This window comes from Limulus polyphemus, unplaced genomic scaffold, assembly GCF_000517525.1.
Source record: "Limulus polyphemus unplaced genomic scaffold, Limulus_polyphemus-2.1.2 Scaffold420, whole genome shotgun sequence".
NCBI classification, from domain to species: Eukaryota; Metazoa; Arthropoda; class Merostomata; order Xiphosura; family Limulidae; genus Limulus; species Limulus polyphemus.
The window spans coordinates 97,932-122,420 of record NW_013666030.1 but is presented as its reverse complement, the minus strand read 5'-3'; the positions used below and the strand labels follow the sequence as shown (position 1 = coordinate 122,420).

At 35.2% G+C, this 24,489-nt stretch overlaps 1 protein-coding gene across 1 annotated transcript; it reads left to right on the top strand.

Moving 5' to 3' along the window:
* Positions 1-1,512: 1,512 nt before the first annotated feature.
* Positions 1,513-22,978, top strand: LOC106458139 (RNA-binding protein Nova-1-like). Its single transcript, XM_022384284.1, has 4 exons — positions 1,513-1,627; positions 18,687-18,830; positions 20,428-20,582; positions 21,046-22,978. The coding sequence occupies exons 1-4, from the start codon at positions 1,513-1,515 to the stop codon at positions 22,420-22,422; spliced, it is 1,791 nt and encodes a 596-aa protein (XP_022239992.1). The 3' UTR covers positions 22,423-22,978.
* The last annotated feature ends 1,511 nt before the right edge of the window (positions 22,979-24,489 follow it).

Sequence of the window (24,489 nt, the reverse complement as noted above, 5' to 3'; positions counted from 1 at the left end):
TAAATTGTTTCTATGTTCATTGTAATATATTTCATATGCGATTTTTTGAAAAATTAAACAAGAAGATAAAACCCGAAGTAATAAAATACTAAAATTGTCATATCGAAAGGAAAGATCATGCCTACACTACCAGCATTAATTAAAATTGCAGAGTGCGGAGAGACTTGAACGGTGGTTTTATTTGTTAGAATTAATAATATTAATTCTCTGTTGCAACACTGTTTTATATAGATAAATCCACCAGTTACGTAGATTTTAACCATCTAACCATCTTTCTATATATGATTATCTTTACAAAATTTAAAACATCCTAAAATGTTACATTGAACATTTTTTGGATTCGAGAATATGAAAAATGTCTATAAAAGAATACGTTTTTAAAATTAGTTTTACCTGAAACAAAAATAAAATAGTGTGACCATTATTTACATAAAAATATTATTAAATAATTGTTCTGGAAAATGTAAAAAAAACGTGATTTAATTCTCACATAAAAACTTAAATATTTATCATAAGAAACAAAAGCATGTGAATCTCCTTAAAGTTATAAATTTGTTAAGCAACTAATAAGCTAAATCCTCTACACGCCCACATAATAATAAAAGAACCATAATATACTTTGATGCTCAGGCTTAATTTAATTTCATTGTTATTATTATCAGATATGTTTTATGCTTGTTTGTTTTTGAGCGAAAAGCTGGATAGTTTTGACGGACAGTATGGTTATTTTAAAGAGTGTATTACCTATTTATTAACTGTGTACAATATACTTCAATGTTACTATTATTTAAGAACATCAGACGATCAGTTTGTGAGTGTAAGATGCTATGGAATACAAAAATGAAATAAAAAATCATTTTTATCTTCTTGTATTTTAAAAATGATTTTTTTAAATATTAACTACAAGTTTCTATTATTAAAACTTTTATGTTTTCATCATAGTTACATTAATAGACGGGTAATATTCTAAGCCACTTTGGTAGTGAATAACAGTGTATGACTGAATTAAATCAAATAACCTTCTGTTTTTATGTACATAGCTTGGGAATGACAAACAATAGGAAATTTTATAACTTTTACATACCTGGTAAAATATATATATATAGATATAAGAAATTAACTTTACACTCATATATATATATATATATAAGTATAACGTTAATGTCTCACATACTTTCCTTCTGAAAGATACAGTTTGATATTGTTATCAAACACACATACGTGTCAACGTAGTGAAGGAAATGACCTATGATAGGAACTTCCGTCACCACAGGTTCCCAATGTTTTCGGGGAGGAGATTTGTATGTGATTCAGGTAAGTGTGTATTTCATGTTTTGGATATAGGTGAATATCAACAGATATTAGTATGTAGCATTTAAAGTATTATATGCTTAAAAACAATTTAGAATGATTTAAGTTTTGTTGTATGATCATATCATTACTTTTATTAACTAAGCAAACCAGGTAAATGACGTCATTTTTGACGTCAGCTGGCTGAAGTCTGCACTGAAGATGGCGACAAACATAGGAGATGTGAATGGTTGTACCGAGTCTGATATTGGAGATTCAAGAAAAAGGACTTTAGATACAGAATTAGATGTTGGATCTACAAAAAGGTCACATAATGGTGGGTGAATGTGTTGTATCAATTTTGTAGTTAATGTCTGTGTGTGTCAAAAAACGAAACTATAAGTAACAGGGTATGACATGGGGACCATATGCTGTGCACGGGAATTTGTATCGGACGTTTGCGCCTCTTGTCGTTAAGGTTGTAAACCGTGATACGTGTTCTGTGATTCCAGGCCATGCCGGTATGTGTAGTGCCGGCCACGTAACGAAACTCACTGGAGCTAACCCCGTGTTGAACTCCACAAATATTTAAAGCCCGCTTATGGTCATAAGTTATAATAAATGTGTTATTTTAAGTTCCGTGATAAAGTGAGTGTAAATATTTTGCTGTCAGTTATTAACTATAAGTATCAGCATAGCCATCATTTCATTTCATCTTTTTATTTTGATATTCTAAAATTTAATTTAAAGAAAAATAAATGTAATTGTAAATATATAATAGTAACACATGACTATGGATTATGTAATAATCAGTTCTGATTAATTATTTACCACTGTGGTGATACATACTCAAACTTACTTTACTTTTATTTCATAATTTATTTTTTATAAAAATTATTTATTAATTTGTCTTCCTTCTAAATTTATCATTAATTTTTATCATATTTCTGTGATGTATCTAACCAACAACTGAATGTATTTTCAGTAATTTAAAGTTTGTGACATGAAAAAAGTGTTTACAGTTTTATACCCTTGTGTTTATGAAACTTAAGTATTGTATTACATTGAGAATAATTAATTGGGCTTGTCATATAAAAGTATGGCTGTGATATAAAATGGAAATGTAGCATTATTTCTCAATCTTTAGTAGGAATATGTACAGCCACGTCACTCAAAAAAAGACAGGAATATTACTGTGGGAGTTTATAATTTTGGGGAATTTGACCGGGTTAGTCGGTTGTATTAATTAACATGATGCTGAAAAACATCTTTTTGGAAAATTTTCTCACTCAGCACAAGAAAGATCTTCCTAAGAAATATGCTGTTTTAGATTTTATTTGTACAGAGGAAAATGCTATTCAAAGTGTAGTTGTCTAAGATCATTTTAGTTCAAGCAGTTATAACATTATTATCTTTGATCTTTGAATTGTAGAATGAATAAAAAGTGCCATGGATTTTAAAAATATGGATCTTCATAAATTTTAAGGTATATTGTGAGAAAGTGATTGTAAAACAATGATAGTCTGGAATGTTATTGTGGTATGATCATGATCATGTTAGCTGAAAGTAGTGTATTTCTTCCAAGATATTGCATTCTAACCAGAAACTAATTCTTAAATGGATGAATAGTAGAGTAATAAATTATTAATATTCTAAGCTTGTACAAAAATATGAAATTACTAGTAGATTGGAGAATAAAAAAAAATAGTCAAGAAAACTCTTGTTTGTGTTAAGGGAATTATAACATATGGACAACAAGGGACCATTTGGTTCTTCAAGGCTGTACTTACACACCCACTCTTAAGAAAAGTAAAAAAACCTTAAACCCACCTTTTATTTTACAGAAAATCATCAATTCCCTACTTAAATACTTGTAAAGTGCCAGCCTTCACTAGTGCTACAGGCATCTCGTACCATTAAACTAAACACCCTGTTAGGAAAATAAAATCATCTTAACTAAGCCTGTCTTAAGTTTATGACTTCTTGTTCTGTTGTCTTCAGAAGAGAAAATAAGAAACCTTAATCTACTAGCCTTCCTCTGAACTCTTTCCAATGAGTCAATATCCTTTCTCAGATAAGGAGAACAAACCATTCACGTTATTACAAGTGAAATGAACTAACAATTTTTACAGAAAGATAATTATTTCCTTTGTCTTGTAAATAGTATATCTATAAATACACCATAAAATTACATTAACTTTGCTACTAGCAAAGAGCATTGCCTCAGTGGTTTGAATGACTTACCCATCAGTATGTCAAGATCCTTTTCTTCATTCATGCTGTTGTGTGGCTTCCCATCTATATTAATTTGATGTGTTTTTGTATGAAAGCATTGTAATGTTTACTGATAATCTGCCAAATTTCGTTAACATTCGCTTACTAATTTAAAAGTTATAGCATGAAAACTATAACAAGCACAAAATGGTTACGAGGTCAGTCCCAGAGATCGATCCCGTGCTGAAAGAGTTAATAGAAATAAGGAAAAGCAAAGCCTCAAACTGATCCCTTCAGGCAACTTACTGGTAAAAAGGGTATAGTTTGACCTTTTGCCTCCTCTCACGTAACAACACTGCACTCTAATTAACTCTATCAATGTGATTTTCTTAGCTAATTTCTTGGTGGTACCTTAAAAAACCCTTTTCCGATACAGCACCTTACCTTTTCTCACATAATAGCCATTGTTGTTCATTCCTGCCCTCTATGCGCAAAATTTTTTCACATGTCACAAGCCTTGAAACTCCCACCTACCCTGTGATTAATGTGGATCACTGGATCTTTACAAGTAAATCACCATGTGACAACTCTCCACCAATAGGATGCAACATACCCTCCTGACACAAGTGACTCCCTCTATTCAATTCTACCCAACCAAATACTTCTCATTATACAGTGGTCTTGTTTAGACATTTCATTTATCACAAATTTTTTATCTTCTTTTTTTTTTTTTTTCTTCAAAGTAGTGCTTTCAAATTTTTGACTATTTTTTTTTTCTACAGTGTCCTCACTGCAGTTTATGGTCAAGAAAACTTACCTTTATTTTTTTGTTCTTACTTTTTCTCACAGTCGATTATGAACTCAGAATTACATGTCATGACTTCAGCTATAGTTCACACTACTTTGATTGTCATGACACAGGTGTGGGGGCTGGTGATTTTTTGGACATTATTTGCAGTGGGATTGAATTTTACCTCCCTCTTTTCCCTACATTATCCGGGATCCTTCTGTCCTTGTAGTATCTGTTCATAATAAGGAGGATTTTTTGCACCTTTTGTCTATGTTATGCATGCCTGTGTACCTCTCCTATGGAATCTGCTAGGCCTACCTTAGCCTTTATTGATGTATTTTCTCAGGTTTATGTTTTTCTGTATCCCTAGTTTTGTATGATCTAGAAGGCTAGTGATAGCATGCCTTTTCATCCACCATGGGCTTCTTATCATTATGCTATGACTTACTTTCTGGTCTCTGATACTTTTCTTGACTTACAACAGTTGGAGTCATTTTTGCCTTTGTGGGGGACAGATCCTGTGAACCCTGTACAATTATCCCAAGCGTAATTTTCCTGCCTTTGTCTTCACATATCTTTAGGACCTCTGGATGGCTGTTTTTCTCCACAGGTTTATTTCTGGAGATATTTCTGAATCTTTGAAGCTACATATAGAATCTGCATGGCTACACTCAACCCTTTCTTCTTTGGTTGCTTGTTTGTCTCAGCCTGCTCCTGTACATTACGCTATATCTGTTTCCAGTCCTTTACCCTCCCAGTCTTTGCCTGTTCCTTATTCCAGGGATCTGTTGGTTTGTCATTTAACTTGAAGTCATACTCCTCACCATTAACAGTTCCAGTGACTATCTGGTGGCATTCAGTCCAGTAGGGGCACGTTTGTTAACTTTTTTTTACCCGTGGTAGAAATTCATTCCCAACCCATAGGTGATCTGGATTTTGTTAGAGAGACTTTCTCCACGATTCCTCTCACCTCCTCTTAGTCTCCAGTTCCATTGTCCTTCCCATTACCAGTCAGCATCTTTCTGAGGCTGTTCAGACTTCTCTCACAGCATGCTATAGAGCCTGTTAGTCTTCCTTCTCTGGTTTTTACTCCAGGCTTTTTGTCATCTCCAAGAAGACTGGAAAATGGCATCCTGTGATTGGTTTGTTCTACTTCAACCAATTTCTGGATCTTCCCCACTTTACCATGGAATCTTTTCTCACCCTTCAATGGGCTTTTCCTCCAGAGATGTGAATAGCCAAGGCAGATATCTTGGATGCTTATCTCCGTATTCCCATTTCCTATTAATCCAGCCACTATCTTTGATTTGTCCTAAAAGAGGGTTGTTTTTCAGTTTTGTGTCTTACCCTATGGGCTTCTGTTATCTCCTTCTAAACTGGAGCTTTCTCAACACAATTGCCTGCTCTTGATGGAAGCAGCTTGTGTGGGTTGGATTATTAAGATGGAGAAGTCTTTCTTGATTCCTACCTAATATCTTGCCCACTTGGGTGTGTGTTTTTCAATGCTTCCCTCAGTTAAGCCCAACCTTATCCACTTCATCTGTGGTCAGTGGAGCTTTCAGTTCTCCACATTTTTTTCATCTCCCTCTCTTTCTGGATGTAAGGTTTTATCACTTTTGGGAAATTGGGCTTCCATGGAGGGTATCCCCTTAGGTCATGCACATATGCATTTTCTTCAGTAGAAGTTGCTGTATGTCCAATGGAATCTTGCTTGGGATCCCTTGGACTCCCCAACTACACTTCCTCCTTCCATTCTAGATTATCTCCTTTGGTTGTTAAAAAAGGACAACATTATGATGGGGTACCACTCCCCCCTCATCTAGATTTGCATCAGTCAACTGATGCTTCTATCTGGTGTTGGGGTGCATGGATCGATCAGTAGAGGGCTTTCGAATGGGGGTCTCAGCTCAAATGATTCTACCTTCTCAACATCTTGGAGCCTCTGGCAGTTCAGCATGCTTTGGATAATTTTCTTCCTATGGTACAAACAAACCTGTCAGATCCATTCAGACAATTCCACCATTGTTTCCTATATCAATCATCAAGGTAGCACCCATTCTCATTGCCTTTGTGATCACACATTAGAACATCATTATTGAGCCCACACATTGCAGCTACATCTCATTGTGTGCCATGTTCTGAGTGGTTTCAACCTCCTGGAGAATTGTCTTTCTTGACCACATCAGATTTAACAAATAGAATGGTCACTCATCCCTCAGGTTTTTCAGTGGATTTGCCTTCAGTGCAGTATTCTTCATATTGATGCTTTTGCCACTTTCCTCTCACCAAGCTACTTTTCTTTGGTCTCCAATTACTCATCCACAGTCCCTGGGGGGTGGATGCTCTTAGCCAGGATTAAACCAATTGGTATCTTTATGCATACCCTCCTATCTATCTCCTTCTCAGGGTGATTTTGGTCACCCTTTCCACTCCATGTCCAGTCCTTCTGATTGCTCCTTACTGGCTGGCACAACCTTGGTTTCCTCTACTCCTTCATCTACAAACAACCCTCCCACTACCCTTTCCATTCACTCCATCCATTCTCTGTCAACCTTTGTTGCCAATCCTTTAATCCACCCTTCACACCCTCTGGCTTCATGCCTGGCATTTATCTGGTCCCTTGTGAGGAGATCCAGATTGTCCATGCAAGTTGCTTCCTATTTAGCCTGTTCAATCCACACTTCCTCCCTCCTGGTGTATCAATGTCAGTGGATTGTTTTCCTCCACTGGTCTTTTTCCTTCTTGGCCTACAGTTCCTATCCTTACAGATTTTCTTACCTGGCTGTTCAATAATGGGGCTTCTGTCTCTTTCAATGTGGGTTATAGAGCATCCTTATCCAATATCTTCCATTTTTCTAGGTATTGTGTTGGGTTATCCTCTCCTACCATCTTCCTTTTATTGTATTCCTTCTGGATTTGTCAACCTCCTTGCTAGGCTGTTCTTCCAGATTGGAATGTCAATGTTGTTTTTCATTCTATCATACTTCTTCCATTTGAACCTTTGGCTTCCTGTTACATGTATCACCAATCTCTTCAGACTTATTTCCTACTCCTTTTTTGTCTGTGGGCATCGTTGGTCCGATATTTTTGCCATCTTATTTTCTCCTTTAACTTGATCAATCTTTTCTGCTCAAAACTTCAGTGAGTCATGAGAAAAATTCATCATTCATGCTGATATCCTTTCCCTCATTTCACATCTTTATTCTCGATCTGATTTGAATAGACTTCGATGTTCTGTCTTCATTGTTATGTTGCCTGCATGGCCTTATTCTGTAGTTCCTGATCACACCTTTTTATTTTTTGAAACCTTTCCATATTTCATGACCTTTCTCCTACTACCTTTAAGGTTGGGTTCATCAACTTATTCAGCTGGTATATTCATCCCTGTCTCCTTCCCAGAATTTGTTTAATGTGATGTCGCATCAGATATGACCCCTTACCTTTTCCCTAGCATCTCACCTACATTGTCTGTTTGGAGAAATTCTTCAGTCAGACATCTGGACAACATCTCCCACATTCATCTCCCACTATATTCATTAGATGACCAATTTTTGTAAAGGTTGGGACAATTTTTTGTTTATTCTATTTGAAGAAATGTTTAACAAGCTTGGGAAATCTTAAAGCATCTGTCCCAGACAAAATTATCATACACTTGTAAATGGGTTCTTAAATGTTATTTCTTCAAAACTCCATTGGCACTGAGGAATTTTCTTATGATTAAAATATTATAAATTTGGTCTCTAATTTTCAAGAATTCATAGAAATATCTGTTTATCCTGAGTACTACTGTCCTATTAGTTTGTTATCTGTTTTTAGTGAGGAGTGGAAAAACATGAGAGAGAGAGAGATTAATAAAGCAATTGGAAAATCTAGTTTTAATTAGTTATTCTAAGTTTGTTTTTTTGCAAAGAGTTTTCTTGTCTTGGAGTTTCTTATAGTGCTTTATTATTATGGTTGATGTTGTGTATCTGCTCTTATAAAGTTTCTAATAAGGTGTCAGATAAGCTATTAATTAATAATTTGCATGTTAATATAATGGATGGAAAAGTTCAGAAGTGGATAGAAAAATGGATTTCTGATACAGTGTATAGACAACAAGTAATTGTGATATACTGTCAGATTTACAACTTGAAGGGATGATTGGTGGATTCTTTGGGTTATTTGTTTATCATTTTAAAGATTAGGATAACCTCTTGGACATGAATATTTCAAAATAGAAAACTACAAGAACAGTTATCATGGTAAGAAACTTGGAAGGGTGGGTTCTTTTGAGAGTTTTTCTCATATTCAAATGATCCTTGATGGTTTTTGTGACTTGACTAGAATGTGGAAAATAAGTTTCAACATCTATGTGCTTGTAATAGTAAGTATAAAATAATTTCTTATGTGAGAGAACTATTGCTATTGTGGAACAGGAAGAAATTTTGTTGTGATTATTAATAAAGTTGTGAAGCCTTCAGCTGAAAGTTTAGCTGTGGTACAAGAAAATGAGTAGAGTTTTGGGACGTATTTTAGAACTTTTGAATTGAAGAGTAAGAGGGCCATTGTGAACTTGTATAAAATTAATGAGGTCTTGTTTGAAATACTGTATGTAGTCCAATAATGGGCTATTAGAATGATACTTGGCTTCAGAAATCCAAATTATGAGGAGAGATTTAATGTTTTAATCTTGTTTTGTCTAGTGTGTTCAAGAAGAAGAAAAATAATTTACTTGATTCAGATGTTCAAAATTGCTTGGGTATTTGTATTTAGGTTGTATATCTGAGTGATGGAATCAAAAGCTTGGAAATATGAGACTGAATATTAAGGATAATAGGTTTAAGCTTTGGAAACCCAAATGGAAACTTATTTTTTGACAGAATGATTTTCAGAATAATTAGTTTACAGAATAATGTGCATGATTATGTTGTGTATTTTGATACTGAACCCTTTTAAAACTTGTACTCAATGATAGATATATATGGTTGTGAAAGGCTTCGTTTACATATGATTTGTTTTTGATGTTTTGATTAACTTGGCTTGAATGGATGATGAATGATGAACCAAATGGCCATCTGTAACATAACATTTTATATTCTCAGTTATAAACATTGTTGTAGTATAAGTATCCATAACTTAGTTTTCTCAAATAAGTTCTCTCTTCTACAACTATTACTGATATGTTAACTATTTGTTCAGTTCCTTCATTTCTCATTGTGTTGTGTTTGTGACCATCAGTTTTACACAGCATTTCTTGCAGATAAGTATTATTCATGTTGACAAATGGACACTAAGGTAGCAATGAGCTTATGAATGCTATGTCAGGATCTTTTTATTCTCAACATCGATATGTTGAGAATAAAAAGATCCTGACATAGTATTCATAGTCTCATTGCTACCTTAATATCCATATGTCTTGCAGACTGTTGGATTTTTACCAAATTGTGGATAACCCATTTATAAATTGTCACTGATGTGCCTGCTACATTTGTATTTTATAATATTTTGAATCATATATTCTAGTTAGTTATGCCTTTATTTTGTACCACATATGGAACTACTTTTGAGATTTATTGTTATTATTTTGTCTGTGTAAGAGAGTCTTATGCAGGTGTGCAAAGCATTATGGATAGTAAAAATAGTTAGATAATGAAGAAAGAGATGGATAGAGCAACATATAAAGATCTTATTTTTTAAATAACAAAAAAGATAATGCTTGCTCTTTCAGACATGGAATATGAAAAAAAATTAAATCAAATGTGATATGACAGAAGTATATAAAATGAATATCAGTAAATTTTCTCTAAACTTAACCTTAGTTCTAACATCTGTTAAAAATCACGATGAACATTGTGTTTACAATTTATCAGAAGTTGAGGTTTAGTATACAGTTTTCCCAATAAGAAATAAAATTTAACTGAGAAAAAAGTTTATGTATAAAGTAACTTAGAATGCTGGCCAAAGAAACCACATACATGTACAGCCAGTTTTGAAAAGTTGTTCTTAGTACATATGTGCAATGTATAAGTGTATTATTATTTATCAGTCTTTTTGCTTTAAACTTAATGCACTGTTAAAATGTGAAAATTATTAATATATTTTTATGAAATGGTCTTGACTTGTTACTAGGCCATTGATGTACATGTTCTTGTGTCTGAATACTTACAATTCAAGAACTTGTATGTCGTTAATATTTGTTTTATATCATACTACACTGTATTTGTAAATACATGTCATTAAAAGTACTGGTTTGTGTGTACTTGTAAGTCTGGTTTTACAACATAATTGAAGTTGAAGAATTAGCCTCATTAAATGGAAGGTGGCAAGTGTGAAATCAGATCAGTCTATTCTTGGACAAATGTGACATTTTTGTTAATTTGACTTTATTTCTTATTAGTTTTTTCCTCATTTATTCAGTGTTAATAAAATGAAATACCCACTTTTCAATACTTAAAATCATCCAGAGTTTATTAAATCTTTAGTTTGCAATTAAATTGATAAATAATTTTACATGTGAGACATTACTCAGATTCAAATATTTCCACACATTGCCATGTATGCTCAGCTGAATCTTGTCACTTACTGTTTAAAAAAAATAAAATTATTTCATTCAACTTTTTTTATTTTATAGTATTTTTACATAATGTAACCAAATATTTTCCTAAATTAACTGATGGGTATAAAATCCAATTTTCTAATGTTAATGAACCTTTAAATATATTATGCTAAAACACTTCTTTTAAGACTGACACAGAATGTTGGATTAAGCTATTGCCTCAATCTATTGTTGCACAAACTGACATTAAATGTTGAAAAGTAAATCAGCTGTTATACTTATTGGATTAAGTTGTCATTTTATAGTATTTTTTTTTTTTTTTTTTTGTAAACTTTGCTTCACTGATTTTTAGATCTTAACATAGTTTAAATTAAGAGTTATGTCGTATTTTCTGAAGTGTTAAAAATTCAGTGTTAAATCATTCAATCAGGTTTTAAATATATCTCAACTATATATGCAAATGGGTTTTACTGTACTCATATATCAGAAGTACATAACTATATATATATTGTTACATGTGTTATGTTACTATATGACTTGTAATATAGAATATTGAGTACTTTAAAACAAGTAGGAATATGCATATCAACAAGTCATGTGATGTGATAGAACAGTCAATATAAAGTCATGGTGTAATGTCATGTATCAGAATTACATTTTGACATTGTTTTCCACTACATAGGTAATTTGATGTCATCAATAACTAATCACTTCTGGAAAGGATATGTGACAGCCCTTTCCAATACAAAATTTTCATATACTCAGATCATAAACCTGTATTCAGATTAGGGATTTAGAATTTCTAAGATGGGACTGTCCCTGCAACAAGTCATACTCCAGCCATGATAAGTGAGGTGTGACATCTTGTAACACTTGAACATCCATGAACACAAAGGTCGGTAGCAAAAGCTGTCCACATGCTTCAGTACAAAACATAATCAAGAAAGATCTTCATCTGTAAATGAGACCAATAAGTTATGGGCTCATCTCCTAATCAGCAGTCACTGAACAATGAAACAGTCTTTTGCAGTGGAAACTATGCTGCAAGAATCATGATAATCAAATAGAATATGAATGGGCATGGTAATATTGACTCTAACAACATTTGTTTGATATAATGTACTCATTCTCTGAATATGAATTTACAGAACTGTACATTACCTCCTCTCACATGTATAGCTATTCTCGTTCAGTGCTGCCCTTCATATACAAACATTTTTTTCACATGCCACAAGCCTTGAACTCCCATGTACCCCACAATCAACATGCTTCAATTGCATCTTGCGTGTAAATCAACATGTGACGCACTCTCCTGACACGTGACTCCCTCTTTTCAATTTTATCGAACTATCACTTCTTGTTAGGCAGTGATCTAGTGTTGACATTTTTTCAATTGTGCTCTCTTCATGTGTTTTCTTTACTTTTCTGCAAAGTAGTGATTTCATTTATTTATTTTGTTACAGTTTGTTTTCTGTAGTTCTGATGAGATAACTTACCTTTGTTAATTTTTTTAAAATTCTTCACCGTTTATGATGAATTTTGAAGTTGTGTCACCAAGCCTCTCTTGGGGAATCTGCTAGGCTTAATTCAGCCTTTTTAGATATGATTTCTCAGTGTGTTCTGTTTTATCCATTTCTCCATTTTCTTATGATCCTGTTCCTTCATTATTACATGACACCCCTTCCTCAGAGTGTTTTGTTTTCCTTCCTTTCTACTGACATTAGTTGAGAGCGGGTGTTAGCATGCCTCGCACTCCACAGGCCTCGGATCATTATGCCTTGGCTTATCATCAGGCTGATTAAGTTTTTTCTCAGCTCCCAACAGTTGGTGTCATTTTTTCCCATATGGGAGAGGGGGCTGACCCCGAAACTCCTATACATTAATACCATGCACAGTTTTCCACCTTTGTCTCATCTTTACTGCTCTCCTACAGTACTTGTTCACTATACACCTCCTTTCTGAGGCACTCCAACAATCTCCTGAAGGGTTTTGGGGGGGATATCTTTTCCCTCATTACTTCCACATTGGCATAATTGTCCTCTTCAGCTCTATCCCTTCACACATGGTTTCTTTGCTGTTGGGATCATATTGGGAAGGATACGGTCTTGTCACAGGTTTTTCTACTGTCCATTTATCTTAGGGACTTATGGATGGCTTCTTTTCTCCATCGGTCTGTTTTTGGAGATATTCCTGAGTCTTTCGATTCATGGGTGGAATCTGTGGGACAACATTTGACCCTTTCATCTGTGGTTGCTCGTTTCTCTCATTCTGAGCCCTTACATTTTTCTGTTTCCTGTTCTGTACCCTCCCCTTCTTTACCTGTTTATACCACTAGTTGTTCAACTATTTGTCATGTTTCTCAATGTAGGTGTCACCATTGCCAACAGTACTGGTGACTATCCAGTGGGGGTGCATTTGGCCATTTTTGTTCCCCTATGGTGGGAATTCACTACTGGTTCTTGGGTGATCCAGGTTTTGTCAAGAGGACTTTTCAAGCATTTCCTCTCCCCACCCCTGTTGTCTCCTGTACTGGTATCCTTTCCATTACCTCAGGATCATACTACCAACCAGCATCTATCCAAAGCAGTGCTGATTCATCTCTCACAGAGAGTGATAGAACCCGCCAGCCAACCTTCTCCAGGTTTTTTTGTGATCCCCAAGAAAACTGGGGACTGGCATCCTGTGATCGATCTGCCCCACCTCAATTATTTTTTGGATCTTCCCCATTTTACCATGGAGTACCTTCTCACACCACAGTGGACTTTTTCTCCAGTACTGTGGATGGCTAAGGCAGATGTCTCAGTTGCTTATCTCCATATTCCTGTTTCTTATCTGTTCAGATGCTATCTTCAGTTTTTCTATCACAGGGTTGTGTATCAGTTTTGCACTTTGCCTTTTGGGCTTATTGGGTGGTCAATGCCTTTGCCTGACTTCTGCATGCTCAGGGGTTGCATTTACACCACTACATGGACGACTGGCTTCTGTTAGCTCATTCCATATGGGAATCTTCACAACACACTCATCTCATTCTGACAGAAGCAGCTCGAATGGGTTGGATTTTCTCCAGTTGGAGAAGTCTTTCCTATTACCTACCCAATATCTTATCCACTTATGTGTCTTTTGTTTCAACACTCAACTCAGTTGGGCCCAACCTTCTCCTCTTTGACTCCGTTCAATGGAGCTTTCAAGTCTACTCATCCTTGCTGCTCCCTCTCTTTCTACTCATGAGGTTCATTGCTTTTGGGTCAGGCACATGTGCAGTCTCTTTAGTGGACTCTGCACGACCAATTACCCTTCCTCCTATCCTTTTAGATGATTTACATTGGTGGTTGAAGGACAACATGATTACAGGGGTACTGCTTTCTCCACTTCATCTGTATTTGCATCTATTTACAGAAGCTTCTCTCTATGGTTGGGGGGATCAATCAGCAGGAGGCTTCAAGGCAATGGTCTCTGGCTGAGAGGTCTTATCAAATCAACATCTTGGAGCTTCTGGCAGTACAATGTGCTTTGAATCACTTTCTTCCTATTGTATGGAATCGACTAGTCATGATCCATTTGGACAATTCTACGGTGATGGCTTATACCAATCACCAAGTGAGCACCTGTTCCATTGTTTATCTTCCCATCCAACTTCTTCCCAGGGTGACTTCAATCATTCGTGCTACTCCATGTCAGGTCCTTCTGATTGCTCCTTACTGGCTGCCACAACCTTGGTGTCCTTGTCTCCTTCAGCACCAAATTACCCCTCCATTCCCTCTTCCTCTCACTCCATCCCTACTATGTCAACCCTGCCCTTCCTACCCTCTGTCTTCATGCCTGGCATTTATCAGGTCCCTGGCAAGGAGATCTGGATTGTCTAGGCATGATGCTTTCTTCTTAGCATGGTCCATTCGTCATTCCTCTATTTAGTTTTATCAACATAAGTGGAATGTCTTCCATTATTAGTCTTTGAGTTGGGGTTTTTCCCTTTCTTGGCTCACTGTTCCTCCTCTTATGGATTTCCTCACATGGCTGTTCAGTCATAGGAATTATGTCTCTTCCATAGCTGGTTATCAAGCAGCAACCTTCCATTTTTCCTGGTATCATTTGTTTGTGTTCCTTCCTAATTCAAAAACATCCTCATTGGGCAGTCCTTCCAGATTGGAATGTCAGTTTTGTTCTTCACTGCCTTACTCTACCCCCAATTGAATCTTTGTCCTCATGTTTCTTGTTTCACTTATCCCTCAAGATTTATTTCCTACTTTTTTTAGCCTGTGGGTATTGTCGGTCTGATATATTTACCATTGACGTTTCACGCACACTGTACCATTCAACATATGTTATTCTTTTAACCAGATTGGTCTTTCCCAAAACTTCAGTGGCTTGTGAGGGACATTCTTCCTTCTCCCAGTTTTCACTTCCATCCATATTCCACCTTTATTCCAGTGGGGTTGGGATAGATTTCTATGTCCCAAACATGTTCTTTGTTGTTACATTGCCTACATGGCTTCTTCCAGGGACCCTGTTCCCACCTTTCATCCCCTGGCAACAATCCTCTGTTCATGACCTTTTACCCTACCAATTGGGTTTAGCAATTGATTCAATTGGCATAATCCTCATGTCTCCTTCCCAAAATCTGTTCCAGGTGTTGTTGCATTACATCCTACATCTTACCTTTACCCTGGTGTCACCTCCATTGTCTATTGGAGGTAATTCTTCAGTTAGACATTTGTACTACACCTCATATGTTTATCTCCCACTATTTTCATTAGGTGGTTGTTTCTTCCTTATTGGGGTACCATCTTACACCTGTCGCCATCCTTCAAACTTAGGTGAGGCTGTTACAGGGTAAGTTATCTTTTCTATATATATGATTTTTCATTTCAGTGACATGTCCCTTTTCATTGAAGATCCCACTCAGTAGAGAGTGTTGCCTGTCCAGGAATGCTTTATATTTCTCAAATCTGCACTGTACGGCCAAGATGGGGTGCTCCACAAAATTGCTCATAGGTTTCCTTGCAATTTGTTTGCTTCATAGTATGCCCTTTCTGGACTGCACTCACCCATGGACTACATGGTTAAAGCAAAAGGGGATAGCCGCCCATCCCTTCAATTGAATAAATCAGGGGTTGTCTGCTTTTCAAAATAGTTTTTTTTTGTGATCACCTGTTGCACTCTCTCTGGTGTTGGCATTCCTCTGGACTCTCCACCACATTTTGTCCCCCTTGTTCTTCTAGTGCAGTATGGAAGTCCTTGCTACTTTCCAGTTCCGAGCTGCTGGGATGGTGGACCATGGAGGGAGTCCTTCTGAATATGATTGCTTCCATTCAGAGTAGGGTGGTGGTGTTCTGCTGGTGAAGATGGCATTTGATCCTCCAATCATGCACTCCACCTTGATGCAGTGGGTTCTGATGTAGCACCCAGTTCTGTGCAGTTCTATCCAGAGGGTGAGGTTGCTTATATTTTATAGATGCAATCCACTTCCATGCAGTGGGACATGGAGGTTGCAACTGCACTTCAACCTTTGTGTGGTCCTATCCAGAGGATGATGTTACTTGGAAGTAGATCCGTCACATTGTACTTTGCCCCTTCGATTGGGATCCCTCATACTTCCATCACCTGGATGTCAGTTCTCAGTGAGTGGTTTTGGATTAGATCTGGACCAATCAACATAAACCCTCACATGTGTTAGTTTTGTTTCATCTTTCTCACTGAATTTGCCTCATGATTTCCACCTCCATGCAGTGGGCCCCGGAGGTTAATGTTGCAACCAGCTTTCGTGTGGTTCTATTTGGAGGGTGCACTTGCTATATTTTTCTAGAGGTGATCCACTTCCATGTGGTGAGACCCGGAAGGTGGCATTGCATTTGGCTTCTATGTGGTCCTATCCAGAGGATAATGTTGATTAGGGTGGTGGTTCTACCTCTCGTGCTTCACCTCAGGGAGTTTACACTGCACAGTGATATGCCAGTCTGATTGGGTTTGAGTTTGATGTGACCTGCCACATTGACACATCTCTTCCTACCATCATTCAGATGTTGGGTTACCAGGTGGTTGTGGATTTGCACACATGTGCCCAAATCATAGATTGGTTTGCACATTTTATACTTCCATTCTATTCAACTTGAGGTGAAGATAGTGTGGATCCTCCTCCTACCACGGTTTGGAGGTCCTATTCCTGATACTGCTTTTTTTGGGACTGGAGTTGACCAGCCACATATAGTCCGTTGTGCCCTAGCCACTCTACACCTTGCAGAACATCCATTTTAGCTTTCCTCACATTCTTCTCTGTAGATGGTTCTTCTGTGGGACTGAGATTCTGGTATGCTGTGGTTCGGATTCCAAACCTTTTTTGGTTGTTCTCCTCCCTCTTTCTACCCATGTATGCGACCCTTATTTCTACACTGAGTGCAGAGTATACCTGGTAAAGAAGTGGTGTGGTCTCCCATATGTGTTCCTCTCCCAACAGGGATCACACTTCAGGGGTGTTCTTTGGATGCTTCTTTCTATCCCTTGCACCAGTCCCTCTACCTATTCAATGTGGGATTCTAGCTAAACATGTGAGTGGAGGTAATATGCTGTATCAGAAATTATTATTTTCCTACACTGAAAATATATTTCTGATAAATACCTACCTATTGGGTACATTACATGTATCAGGAGGGTTGTCTTATGATGATTTACATGGGAGACACAGTTGAACCACATTGATCATGGATACATGGGAGTTTGAGGCTTGCGGCATGCGAAAAATTTTTGCATATAAAGAGAAGCACTGAATGAGAATAGTTATACATGTGAGAAGAGGTAAGTACCTATGAGAAATATATTTTCAGTGTAGGAAAATAATAACTTTTATTTCCATAAATTTATGAGATATTCAGATGTAAGATTTTTTGGAAGAGATGTTTTCATTTTGTAGTCTTATATCACACATTTATAGATGTGTGAAAGTCTGGATATTCATGTACTGTTATGTGCTTAAGAGTTGGTAAGAGTTAGCATTTCGGCTTTGGCCATCTTCTATTGAAAGGCATATTTTATATTGTGTATTGCTTATATACAGGTTATTTACAGCCTAACTCAATCATTAAATGCAACTGCAAATTGCTGTCACTTAATTTTGATACAAAAGGAAGTAAGAAAAGAGGAAGATTTTCTATTTGTCTTTCCAAGTGAGTTCTTGGGCATTATTGTTATATACAATGAATACAAAAATGATTTTTGAGTAACTAAAAAATTTTAATTGAAATTTTGAAACTGTTATTATTTAATGCAGATCGTTTAATACACAATCATCAACATGGCATTCACTTCATAAGAAGTATTAATAAAACATAAATGTTATAAAAAGTAAAATGTTAGAATGTGCATATTTTTTTTATTAATCTAAAGACACTGAATGCAATATTAAATTCTTTTGATTTACCAATAATAGATACAAAAATAATTAAATAGCTAAGATAGCTAAGATGTTTTACATTCCAGTGTTGTGAAACTCAAGATTCAGTTTTTATTCAAAGAAAAAAAAAATTGTTTGTATAACATATTATGAATAATACTTATGTATTATAATATATTTTATTTGATTAATTATTTATTCTTTTTAAATTAGGTGGCAATATTCATTTTAAAAAATATTGTCCCTAACAGTTATTTTAATATTTTCTGATTGTCTTAAAGGCAGAGAAATAAATGTAATATATTTTTATGTTTTTTTAGGACATAAAAAATAGTAATAAATGTAATAATGTGAAACTTAATATTGACTGATAAGAACAATATGCTAGGTGCATAATACATTATTATAGTATGAACTTTGGAAAGTTTTGAAAAAACTGAGAATTTTAATCAGTGTTACACTTTTTTTTTTAGTCAACGGAACATATCATTTTAAGATTTTGGTGCCTTCTGTTGCTGCTGGGGCTATCATTGGTAAGGGTGGTGAAACAGTTGCTCAGTTACAGAAAAAGACTGGTACAAGGATAAAAATGTCTAAAGCCAATGACTTTTATCCAGGTTTGTAACATTTTGATAACTTTTTAGTTTTAAATTTTATTACATGTTAACTGGATATAAACTGTATTAAGTTTGAAAATATTATAATTCTGATACAACCACTCACCTCCATACAGAAATAGCTATTTTCCTATTGAACTTGTGCTATCTGCCAAAGAGACTTGCGTGCCACAAAACTTTTGAAAACTCCCACTTAAAATTCATCCAAAAACACATGTATATGCACTACTGCATGATGATGTATCATGCAGCTAACCCTCCACCTCATAGGCATTAATATTTTATTCTAGTTGATTACTCCTTAACATTAAGGAGACTGTTATTCTTGTTTTGAGAGAGCAAGATTCTTACTTTATCAAGTATATTGTGACCCAGGGTTTCATTCTGGTGGGTCACCCTACATACTTTCATATTTTATTTTTATTTTAGATTCTTTCAGTTTTACAAAAGATGTATTCCTGTTTCTGTTTCTTGAAATCAATGTTGGTAAAGCCTGAACAAGTTGAGTTTAATATATATGTCCCTAAGTTGTTTAAGTGATCTGATAGACATTAAAACTCACTATCTGTTCATGGACCCTTGGTGATCTCTTCTAGACCTTAGTGTTTGTGTGACTTTTATTTGTCTTACCTTTTTCTTTTTTTTTTTACTTGCAAAGGAAGAAAATATTATCTTTCTTATTCATTTTGGATCCTCTTCATTATGGGAAATTCAACTTTGTCTCTATCTGGTAGCAGTTTGTCACACTTGAAATCTGCTGTTTTAAAACAAGATATATATTTTATTCTGGGTGAACGTATCCCTTCCCCACTTAATAGTTGCCTGAGTATCACTTGATTTCTAAGGAAAGGAGGAGCATATTGGGACATAGGAGTCATTATTCATTTGTGACGATCATCTGAAACTAAATGACAATGTGATTTAAAGTAGTGGGAGAGGCTTTGTTTGAAGGTCAGTCAAAATTAATTTACTTCCTGACCATTAGATAAAGCCTATTTGAATCTCACTATTTTATAACAAGTTATGTTATTCATTATGGGTACTGACTGGTACCTATAAATAGTTATTAATCTATTTTATTGTAATCCAAAGGCAAGGTTTGTTAAATAGTAGTGAATTTGAAATCATGACCTAAATAATCAACTAAATATTAATTGAACAGCTTTATGAAAATAGATTGAAGCTTGTTAGGTAATATAACTAGACATGTATAATACTGATAAATTTGGATCAACAAAGTAAAAAATAGTTTGTTGTTTGTGATATTTATTAACAGGTTTTTGTAGAGTTCTCTTAGTTCAGTTATAGTTTTCTTTGTGATATCAGAATTGTTTTGGTGTGTAATGTCTAAAGAAACAATTGTGATGTCACAAAGAAAACCACAACTGAACTAAGAGAACTCTGTAGTTCTTCTAGTATTCAAACTATGAATGTATTGCTGTGTAAATTTTAACAAAACTTGTTATTTTAGACTGCTTTATATGAGGTCTGTTCATAACACATTATTCATTACATTATAGTGATGTGGGAGTGTATACACATCAAATATATTTTTTCTTCCATAACTAAATGTTTATCATAATACTTGTTCTTCTAGGAACGACAGAACGGGTGTGTCTTGTCACTGGCAGTGTGAATGGGATTGTACAAGTTCATGAATTTATAATGGAAAGAATCAGAGAAAAACCTGACCCAAATGCTAAAATGGCTATTGATTTTGACAACAAACAACCTGCAGAAAGGGAAAAACAGGTGAATTTGTTTTATTGGTATTTAATCTTTAGTATGAAATGTGTAAATGTACATTTTGTTCTTACAAACAATGCTCAAACTAAATTGACTGTTAGTAAAGTAGAAGCCTTTTAAATTAATCAGTCTATAGTGTTAATCAGAAATCCCAGTACTACAGCATTTTTTCTTTGCCTAAGGTTTTAAAACAGATTACAGTGATTTCTTTACTTCAGACTTTCAGTCACAAAGATCTAACAAAATTTTGAACAGTATAATTCTGAATACTTTATCTGAACCAAGGTGAAAATGCAATGATTATCCCTACCTCCCCCACATAAACTAAGAAAATTATGTTGTATGTTTAAAAAAATACCTTTTACTAGAAATTATAAACGTGTTTCAAGGGTAATTTAAGTAATTAGACATGACAAATACTTTATAGTTACAATGTCAAATTTCATTATTTCCTAATTATTTTCTGTAGGTAAAAATACTGGTTCCTAACAGCACTGCTGGAATGATCATAGGGAAGGGTGGAAGCTTCGTTAAGCAAATAAAAGAGGAAAGTGGTGCGTATGTTCAGATATCTCAAAAAGCAAGGGATCATGCTTTAGCTGAACGTTGTATTACAGTTATTGGTGAAGTTGAAAATAACAAAAAAGCCTGTGAAATGATTTTGGGTAAAATTATTGAAGATCCTCAGAGTGGTAGTTGTTTGAATGTTAGCTATTCTGACACATCTGGACCTGTAGCAAATTTTAATCCTACTGGTTCTCCTTTTGCTGCTGCTAGTAATATTCAAGGAAGTAGTGGAATGAGTGTAAGCAACACTAGCTACAGTTCCAATGGCAGCTTGAATAGTCTAAGTCCAACTATGAACAACAACTTTGGAAGCCCCCAAGGAGTAGGCAATCCAAGTGGAATGATGCCATTTTCAGGTGGGATGGGAATGGGTATTGGTGCTTCAGGTAGCATTGCTCAACTAATTGAAAATATCAAAGCAATGCTTGGAGGAAATGGATATTCAGACCAGGCTACTGCAGAGATCACAGCAGCAATGCATACACTAGCAAGTTATGGGGTACTGGGATTAGGACTGAGTTTGGGAAGTATGTTAAATAGCATGGGTGGAGCACCAATGATGAGTAACATGGGAATTGGAACATCTGCTTCTAGTAGTTGTGCTGCTCTTCCCCCAGGTGGATTAACCAGTCAAGGAATGTTTCCTTCAGGCACTGCCATTCCTGCCTTAGATGGTTCCTGTCCTGCAAGTATTTCTTCTACTGGACCAATGGGAGGAACATCTAACATATTTGGTACTCTTAGTGGCAGCATGGGGAATGGAATATCTGGATTAGGACTTGGTCCAAACTTCTCCTCACCCACAATAAGTAGATCAGGTGAAAGATACCCATTTCAAACCGATCAAGCAGTTTATGACCCCTTTCAAAGAAATTCACCTGCCTTAGGATCTCCAGGAGTGCCTAACTTACCCATCAATAACAACTCTTTTGGCCTTGGGACAAGCTTTAGTTCTGGATCATCTTCTCTCCAAAAAAGCCCCACTCCAAGTGATCAAGTAGGATTTGAATCAAGTAAGCTAGAAATTGAAGTAGGTGAAAATATTGTAGGTGCCATTCTAGGTCCAAGAGGAAAGTCTCTTGTTGAAATCCAGCGATTTAGTGGAGCAAATATTCAGATTTCTAAGAAAGGGATTTTTGCACCTGGAACTCGTAATAGAATTGTGACAATAATGGGATGCCCTAGTTCAGTTAGTACTGCACAATATCTCATTGAACAGCAGATTGGTGATGAAGAAGCTAAGAGAGCTCGACAAAATTCCATTGGGACTCTTCATTGATAGATCCAGTCAATTTTGTCCGTCATCCCTACTTTTCCTTATGTTGCAAGTTTGTGGCTATATTTACTAATAAGACCCTTTAGTGATCTGGTTCAGGAGGGTTGTTGCAAGATTTCCAACACATCCTCATTATTTCTCACAATGCTTCCCTGAAAAAGACTTATTATTGAATTGTTATTAATTACTTATATTTAGAGTTTTTATCATTCAAAATAGCATTCACTATGTTGTTCTCAGATCCTTGTGCTGAAACTGCATTCAGTTTGGTAACCCATAGGTATTTTGATGTTTGATCATGTTATCATCTGTTATATACATATGAAGGTAGTAGGGTTAAGTTTTTGATTCTTGCCACTGGTTAGTATGGAGAAGGTTACTTTTAAATCACTTCATTTGGACAGTTGTTCACAGAATGCAGCAGTAGCATCTAGGATTGTCAAGTATGTTGTTACTACTACTTGTATTTGTTGTGTTGATTCCATTATTGTTGTTAATGGTTTGTATACTGCTGTTTGTTAAATGTTCCTGAGCAATATTAAAGCTCATCTTAGATTGTACTGACCACAACAGTTCATAGTAAAGTGTTTCTTTACTACTCAAGAACACTTTTGACATGTGTATAAACATCAAGAAGTAGACATCTTCAACATGTGTTTTTAATTCATGCTTATTACTCTATTTATAGTAAACAAGGTGATCATTAAAGAATTTTTTCCCACATTTTTGGAAATTGAGGAATTTATCATTTTCTGTATGACTTTATTTACAAAATGAACTTTTCAACAGATTCATTATGAGAAGAATTTGCTATTTATATATTACATCTTTTATATTTACATTGTTACATTGCAAAACTGTTTTGATTTCATATAATGGTAATTAACCTTCTGTTGTTTTTCTTGTCAGATTTTTTAGTTAATTAGTCAGAAAGATGGGTTCCTTTTATTCTTAGGAATCTATGATTTTTCATGTTTGTTTAAAGAATTTGAGTTTCTTAGAGTTCAACAAAGATTTTTTTTATTAATATTTTATATTTTCTAATAAGTTAACATGTAAATCTGAATTTTCTTTTGTTTTGGCTTAGTGAATGTAAGGCTTGTATGTGTACAAAGTAATATCTTTGCATTTATAAGGAAAATCTTGGTTATTGATTATTTGAAACTTAAGTTGCTTTAAATTGCAAATATCAGTACTTGTAAATATTTCATCAGGTAACGTGACAGCAAAATATGTACAGGACTGTTTAAAATTACAGTTAGTCTTGAAAAGTTTTTTGGTACGACTCTGATTTTTAGCATTCCTAGAAAAGTTACATCTGTTTTTGTCCACATCATTGTACTTCAACTTTGTAGTTAAAACATATTTCAGGGTCTAATAAACGTTTTGAGATGGCTTGACTGGATAATGAAGAAAACTGTTATAAATGTATGACATTTCGACAATATTATGTCATCCTCAGGTACAAGTAGCTTATAGAGACACATGAATATATATATACAGTACGGAACAAATAGGTCACATGACCAGAGATTGCTTCACAGGCTAGTTAAGGTATTTTGGTATTGGTTTAGGGTGTGGCTGTTGTGTTCAATTAAGACAGCTTCTTTTATTCTGCATTTATTGATGTTTAGTCCTTTGTTTAAAATGACAGTGTTTTGTATAGATATACTGTGATTTTTTGAGTTGCAATGGTGCTAAACATTTTGACAAAATTATGTCGTCCTCAGGTACAAGTAGTTTACAGAGACATATGAATATATATATACAGTATGGAACAAATAAGTCACATGACTAGAGATTGCTTCACAGCCTAGTTAAAATATTTTGGTTCCCCAGAGTGTTGGTTTAGGGTGGGGCTGTTATGTTCAATTAAGACAGCTTCCTTTATTCTGCGTTTATTGATGTTTGGTCCTTTGTTTAAAATTACAGTGTTTTGTATAGATATACTGTGGTTTTTTTTGAGTTGCAATGGTGCTAAACATGAGAGGTTTTTTTATTATATTCGGTGAATCTGGCTTCCAATTTTCTTCCGGTTTTTCCGTTGTAGAATTCTGGACAGTTATTGCA

Bases quoted from the DNA above. Each gene is read 5' to 3' on its own strand.
- LOC106458139 (XM_022384284.1), top strand. From the start codon at position 1,513: ATGGCGACAAACATAGGAGATGTGAATGGTTGTACCGAGTCTGATATT. The intron at 1,628-18,686 runs GTGGGTGAATGT...TTTTTTTTTTAG, and splicing joins TACAAAAAGGTCACATAATG to TCAACGGAACATATCATTTT. The intron at 18,831-20,427 runs GTTTGTAACATT...TTGTTCTTCTAG, and splicing joins AGCCAATGACTTTTATCCAG to GAACGACAGAACGGGTGTGT.